The 7,924-nt window shown below is 38.2% G+C and overlaps 1 protein-coding gene across 1 annotated transcript; it reads right to left on the bottom strand.

The window, feature by feature from the left end:
* Positions 1 to 1,227: 1,227 nt before the first annotated feature.
* LOC117533928 (3'-5' RNA helicase YTHDC2-like) lies at positions 1,228 to 7,707 on the bottom strand. Its single transcript, XM_034197966.1, has 4 exons — positions 7,609 to 7,707; positions 4,935 to 5,073; positions 1,782 to 1,872; positions 1,228 to 1,349 (listed from the first exon to the last, which is right to left on the bottom strand). Exons 2-4 carry the CDS (start codon positions 5,065 to 5,067, stop codon positions 1,238 to 1,240), a joined length of 336 nt encoding a protein of 111 aa, XP_034053857.1. The 5' UTR covers positions 5,068 to 5,073; positions 7,609 to 7,707; the 3' UTR covers positions 1,228 to 1,237.
* Positions 7,708 to 7,924: the final 217 nt, after the last annotated feature.

Raw genomic sequence — 7,924 nt, 5'->3', positions numbered from 1 at the left:
GCCTGCTGACCAATCAGAGCTCAGTGTGCGGAGTTTCAAGCGATCAAGTCATATTACAGGAGAAAGGAAATACAGAAAAGCTGCCATTGCAGGAAAGACGGCCGGCAAAAATCACCGACTGTGTGAACGTGAACATTAATAGAATATCACCTCCATCTTCAGAGCAATCTGACTATTATAGAATAGAATAGAATAGAATTCCTTTATTGTCATCGCACCAGGTACAACGAAATTTAAAAAAGCAATCCTCGCAGTGCATTTCCACATAAAACGAATAAATATATCTATATAAACATATACACACATAAACATATGCTCACACATCCATACCAACATGCATACATGCCCGCACATTATTTAAATACAGTTTACAATATACAAATACGGGGATGATATTTGGCATCTCTGATGTCGATCAGTTAATAAATTAATAAAACTATTAAGAAGTAGTGCAGTTGCAAGTTGTAACTGTGTGTGTGCTAGTTCAGCGTTTGACGGTGTTCAGTTCTCGTATGGCTCTGGGGTAGAAACTGTTTTTCAGTCGGTTTGTCCTTGATTGAATTGACCTGTAGCGTCTACCGGAGGGCAGAAGAGCAAACAGGAAGTGTCCAGGGTGTGAAGAGTCTGCAATTATTATTAATTATTATTAACATTAGCGTTAAGAAAGCTTACTTAAATATCTGCCACAACATAAGTACACTGAGTGCAGACGTCGATGTGTCCCATTATCATTCATATCACATCATAATGTATCATATATCTCCTTATCTGAGTCAGCTGAGCCGTATCTGGCCGTGCAACACTCACAGTGTCACATACTGTATGCAGAAGTATTATTTTAAGCAACACATTAAGTTGACGAAACACTCGAGACAAATGTAATTAAAGTCAGATCGTGTTTTAGACGGGGCAGTGATATCATAAACCTGTTAATGTACGCATTCAAACACTTGTTCTGTTCCCAGCTGTATTCACCTTGCAGGTGCAGCTCTGTGGCTTTGATCCTGGATCAAGTGTTTAAGTCATGGATGTTTAAAGTTTAACTTCTTCATTTTTGTCTAATATTATAGTTGACTTTTCATTCAGGAAGTATGACGCTGCGCTGTCAGTACGCTTCTCCATGTTTGTGATTGGTCGAATGCTCCAGATACCACCCCTTTCATGTGAACGCGCACCTAACTAGATAGGACACGGCTGGCTTGAGCGATCCACTTGATAGCCCGCGTCGTAGTACCGTTTAGCGAGAGCGCGTATGTTTTGGATTAGGCCAACCGGCTAACTCAAACATATCCAGGTTAGGTTGAGCCAGCTTCGTCGTACAGGCCCCAGCTCTACTCATTTCATTGTACCTGTATAATGACAATAAAGGATTATATTCTAACAGATTTCCAAAATCGGGCATTTTTTATGAAGAATTAGTCAATTTACTGACCTCCCACCTTTCGATTTGTTGATTGTGTTTTTTCAACAGCATACAGTTATTTGATCAGAGCATGTATCAAAAGTAGGTAAACAAATCTTCACTTTATAGAAAAATAGGTAGAGTAACAACATAAATTGACAAATCGTCTTAAAAGTTCAACACTACAGTCTAGGATTATAGACAGCTGAAGTTTAGAAACGTTTAACCACTTAATGAGAGTGACAATCGGAATCTGAATGTCTTTATTGTCATCATACTCGGGTAGAACAACATTTCTGAGGATATTTAAATGTCTATTTCTTTTTGCACAATTCCTCAGGGATGCTCAGATGAAGATGGTTCTGGTGGAGGAACTCACCCTTTGCTCCTGGAGATATATCCCAGAGACTGAGCCGTCCGATGGATGAAAGCCCGCTCAGTACTGGTCAGGGACGAAGGAAACTCCATCTCTGCATTAGGACGACACAAGGTTCAAGGTTCAAGGCTTTTATTGTCACGTGTAGCTACAGTGAAGTTATGACAATGAACATCTGAGGTCTCAGGCTCCTCCAACAGTGCAACACAATAAAACAGATAAAATAGTGCAAGTAAATATAAATAAAATTGAATATAGTAGAAGTGGTTCATTCTTTGGTTATTTCATTTCAAAACCGAAAAGGAAAAAATAAAAACTTGTGTTGTTTTAAAACCAAAACCAAAAAAACCGACGTTATTCTGTTTTAAAACCAAAACAGATAAATCAACGTTTTGGTTTTGTTTGACTAACAGGACTTGTATCTTTTTCTTTCTTTATTTACAAGTAAACGCGAAGCGCTCGGAAGTGATTTCAAAACAAAAGTATGCTAAAATAAACTTGCTTGAAGCAATACAGTATTCGGTTAAAGGAACCGTGATAATATTAAACAACATACACGGATTAGAATAGTCTATAGTAGGGATGCACGATATTGGTTTTTTGAAACCGATACCGATAACTTCCTGCTTCTCAAGACCGATGCCGATACCCGATAATAATATAATATATATGTATATTAAATGTACCTGTAGTTTTTGCACACCTGGTGGTAAAAAAAAGACTAGTAGTGAGCAAATGACATGAGCATTACTACTATGAACAAAACAAAGCCAAGAACAGTTTTGACTCTCGTCAAGCGCCATAATTTCTATGATGAAGTTAGAGATCGTTTTAGCCCTGGGGTCGTCTCTGGCAAACGTCTTGCCTTTTTCAAAAGCCTCGTCGATAGGTAAAAGCCCCGGTGCCTTTGCAGCTGGCTTTGGATTCGCCGCTAGTTTAGCAGCGCAGGCGTCTTCGTACGCTTTTAACACACCATCGTAGCGATGGCGATGTTTCAGGTGACTAATCAGGTTGGAAGTATTATAGCTCGTTGCCTTTCTCCCTCCTCGTGGAACTTCTGCATTTGTTAATAAAATAGCAAGCGAACTATCTAACTCTGAAACTTTGAAATAGTCCCATACTACCGGCGACATGTTTGTTTACTGTCCTGGCTTCACGGCCGCACACCATTTACGTCACAGCCAGGCATGAGTTAGGGAGCGCTGGATTTGTGAAGAACTCCCCTCTTCCTAAACCACTAATACCACAGTACTGGCAAACCGGGAGGAGCCGAGTGAAAAACAAGCGCCCCTCATCCCAATCCACCCACACCGCAGAATTCTTTCTTTTTTTTTTTCCCAAAAATATATTGTATATTATCGGGGTTATTAATACTGGTATCGGGATTATCGGAATGACGTCATAATTCCTAATATCGGACCGATAATTATCGGGCCGATAATTATCGTGCACCACTAGTCTATATACAAGTAATTGGAATATTGATATAAATTGCAAGAGTCAAACATCCTGTCTTCATTCTCAATCTGGGAGGAGTCAAGCTAAATCAAACTATTCTGTGTAGCCCATTAAAACCAACAGATATTGGTTAATTATATTAACCAGAATTAAGTCAATTTTAACTCAATCACACGCCAAAGAGAAGAGGTTGGTCATCAGCAGCCGTTAAAGGTTTCTGAGCTGCTTTTATTTAAAAAGGTTAGATAGTCTAATGATTATAAATCAGTCAAATGTATTGTCAATCTTTCAGTTTGTGTACAGACCGAGAGATCGAAATACCGTTTCCCATAATCCCAAATACAAATACAAATTAGGGATGCCAGAAACCGACCATGATCGAATTCGAAAATCGGACAGCCCTGGCGAATATTTATCGATTATTCGCCGCGAGTTTACGGTAAAACAAACTGGTGGTGTGCGCAATGGCCATTTACAATTATTAATACTATTACTATTATTAGCATTAGTCTATATTTTGGTTGAAACTACGCCAGGAAAAAAAAGAAACACATAAATAATATAAATAAAATCGAATTTTAAAAATTATTTTCGATTATGGAGACTGTAACGAATATTCGAAAAGTATAATCGCTGGCATCCCTAATACAAATAAGTATAAAATATGTATATCCTATATATACACATAATCAACTGACACATTTATACATATGCACACATTAAGATTAAAACACAACGATCAATATATACAAAATAACAGTCACTTAAGCCAGTGTTTTTCAAAGTGAGGGCACCGACCCCCCGGGGGGCCGCCAGGGGGCTCCAGGGGGGTCACGCAAAGTTTGAGGGAAAGGGGATTTTTTTTTTTTTTAGATGTTATTAATAACTGCATATCTATTAATCTGTGTCCTTTGATGCCAACATTTTTATATTTTTTATTTATTAATATATATTTTTTAAATCACACGACCGCCCTTCAAGCCAATCAGAATCGAGCTGCCGCTACTGAGAGTGCTCAGCTGTTGGAGCAAGTGAGAGCTAGTGAATATTTCGCTCTGCAGCTGGATGAGAGCATGGATGTAGCAAATATTGTTGTTTATATATATGAATATAAATATGTTTATTGATAATATTACTGTTGAATATTATATATTATATTATTAAGGCTTAAGTAGCTTTCAAAAATGCTAAAAATATATGTTAATTGTTCATATTACTGTTCAAGATGATATAATATTATAAAGACAGAAATCACTTTAAAAATATGTTTACTGTTGATATTACTGTTTAATATTGTGTTAAGAATGTTTATAACAGAAGACACAATGAATGTAATGAATGACAAACAAAAGATAAATACAAAAAATGTTTAGAAGAATAACTGATTATTAATTATTAATACAAATATATATTAAGAAAATGTATTAAGCTGTATGATTCATTTGTCATATTTTCCATCATAATGGGCTCATCATTTAAAAAAAAATTGCAACAGGGGGGTCCCTGCCAGAGGATAATGCTATATGGGGTCCTTGGCATGGCTAAGTTTGGGAACCCCTGACTTAAGCAGCCACGACTGGTCTCTACTCTGCGTGTGTCTGGATCTGGGAGCATGAGTAGTGCATCGGATTCAAATATAACTGATGTTCTACTAGTGTTCTGCTTTTATGTTCTCATATGTGACAATGAAACCTGTACCTTTCTGGTCGCCGTAGCGAAACCTCTCCAGAGCCACGTTCACGGATATTTTGACTCCCTCATCGATGTGGATCTTTTTCATCCCATTGGAGACGGTTTTCCGGCTCCTGGCGGGCCGCTGTGACCCCGACATGATGCCCTGCAACACAACGACAGATAACCTGAACACAGGAGGACTGGGAGAAACATCAAAACCCTACTGACTGAAAGGTCCCCGATTATCCTGTTCTTCATCACTATATCACAGGACTCAGATATATCCAGAACCTGTCTCTGATTGGCTGAAACACCAAACAGATCATTGCAGCATTACCCATAATCCCCTCTGTTTCAGCCCTGTTTCCAAAGTGCTGATTCTCTGTCTGTTACTTTAGATGAAAACAAGGAGCCCCTCCCCACGCCCCTCTGAGAGACATTTGGTTACAAAGAACTCAATGGAGCTCTAGGAGGAGATTCAGGTGATAAGGGGGGGGGGGGGGGGGGGGGGGGGGGGGGTACCTTGGTTGGTGATTGGCTAATGGTTACACAAGACAAAACATCGTTATGACATCATAGGTGACCTTTAAGACATAGATATCCAAATGTCAGCTCGTGAAATGGATCAAATATTTGATATAATACAAAAAGGAGCGTTATTGGCATGACCACATCTTAAACATAGGATTGCCAAAGCATGCCGCACTAGGCCTTACAACAACAACAACAACATACATGTCAACAATACATGTGTCACAACAGCAATGTCTTGCAGATCTTGTACTTGAGTAAAAGTAGAAGTACTCAGATCTTGTACTTGACTAAAAGTAGAAGTACTCAGATCTTGTACTTGAGTAAAAGTAGAAGTACTCAGATCTTGTACTTGAGTAAAAGTAGAAGTACTCAGATCTTGTACTTGAATAAAAGTAGAAGTACTCAGATCTTGTACTTGAGTAAAAGTAGTACTCAGATCTTGTACTTGAGTAAAAGTAGAAGTACTCAGATCTTGTACTTGAGTGAAAGTAGAAGTACTCAGATCTGGTACTTGAGTAAAAGTAGAAGTACTCAGATCTTGTACTTGAGTGAAAGTAGAAGTACTCAGATCTTGTACTTGAGTGAAAGTAGAAGTACTCAGATCTTGTACTTGAGTAAAAGTAGAAGTACTCAGATCTTGTACTTGAGTGAAAGTAGAAGTACTCAGATCTTGTACTTGGAGTAAAAGTAGAAGTATTCAGATCTTGTACTTGAGGAAAAGTAGAAGTACTCAGATGTTGTACTTGAGTAAAAGTAGAAGTACTCAGATCTTGTACTTGAGGAAAAGTAGAAGTACTCAGATGTTGTACTTGGAGTAAAAGTAGAAGTATTCAGATCTTGTACTTGAGGAAAAGTAGAAGTACTCAGATCTTGTACTAGAGTAAAAGTAGAAGTACTCAGATCTTGTACTTGAGTAAAAGTAGAAGTACTCAGATCTTGTACTTGAGGAAAAGTAGAAGTACTCAGATCTTGTACTTGAGTAAAAGTAGAAGTACTCAGATCTTGTACTTGAGGAAAAGTAGAAGTACTCAGATGTTGTACTTGAGTAAAAGTAGAAGTACTCAGATCTTGTACTAGAGTAAAAGTAGAAGTACTCAGATCTTGTACTTGAGTAAAAGTAGAAGTACCAGAGTGTAGGAATACTCTGTTACAGTAAAAGTCCTGCATTCAAAATGTCCCTCAAGTGAAAGTAGAAAAGTATTCTCATCAAAATATAGTGAAAGTATCTACAGTAAAAGTAGTCGTTATGCAGATTGGTCCATTTCAGAATAATATATATGATATGTTTTATAATGATTGATCATTAAAGTGTTCTCAAAGCTGGTAAATGTGCAGCTAGTTTGAATGACTTTGTATACTGCAGTAAAGTTATGTACAAGTACCTCAAAAATGTACTTCGTTACTTCTCACCCCTCGCAGGCTTTAAGGTTAGGACTTGACACAGTTTGCATTATTCATTAAAGTTGGAATTGAGTCAATGTTTAGTTATGAGATTGGGCTAAAGTGTACCAATGTTTACAATAGGTTGAGACATAGTGACGTAAATCGCAAGGTGACGTCATGTCTATAGGGTGACCAGGTGTCCCACTAATTAACACAATGTCCCCCATTGGCTGTGGCAGGTGTCAATCAATCAACACAGTCTATACATGTAATTACCTCCAGGTGTAGCCGGTGGAGGGCGATTCCTAAAATAGTTTTTTGTGTCATTTGCCAGATTATTTTTACTCCACCTCAAGACTCAGACATATCATGTAGACATGTGTTGTTGTGGGGGGACAACCATTCAATCCCAACATATGCAAGTCCTTCACTTGCATAGTTTGGTCCAACAAATCAACCCATAGCAGAGCGTTGTTATTGATATTTATAAGCTAATATAGTGTTGTTTTTTTAGAGGTAAAAGCTCTTATCATTGCAGTAACACAACCGTAATCTTTGTCCCACATGTGGCTTGTTGGCACCTGGTCACCCTTCTGACTTTTAGAGGCTCTGGTGAACTGTTAGCTTTAGCTTATAAACACATTGAGTCATGTCACCGATAACACTATTTAAACTATCTTAGCTACAGCTAGCTGCGCGTGAGACAGAGTTATCTTTATAAGGACTGTAGCTAGCTTCATGTCCAAGTTTGTCATAAAACCAATTAATGCAGATACTGTACCTTGTCTATTCAGTAGCTTTCGTTTCTCTGGAAAGCCACCAGCACTCTTCATCTGATGAAAGCTTCTGCGGGTTCTGACAATTGCCGGCAATGGTGGCGCCAAAAACAAAAGTGCATCCGGTCTGACTCCTTCAAAATAAAACCAGGTTTGAATTATGACGAACCAAACGTGGAGCTAAAACCATAGACTAATGACCAAGTACTGTATTTAAGTAAAATGTTGAGGTACTTGTACTTTACTTGAGTATTTCCATTTTCTGCAACTTTGTACTTCTACTCCAGGTAAATGGTGTACTTTTACTCCACTACATGTATT

This window comes from Gymnodraco acuticeps, unplaced genomic scaffold (assembly GCF_902827175.1).
Source record: "Gymnodraco acuticeps unplaced genomic scaffold, fGymAcu1.1, whole genome shotgun sequence".
Classification (NCBI taxonomy): domain Eukaryota; kingdom Metazoa; phylum Chordata; class Actinopteri; order Perciformes; family Bathydraconidae; genus Gymnodraco; species Gymnodraco acuticeps.
The sequence above is the reverse complement of the archived record's forward strand: the minus strand, read 5'-3'. Positions and strand labels throughout refer to the sequence as shown.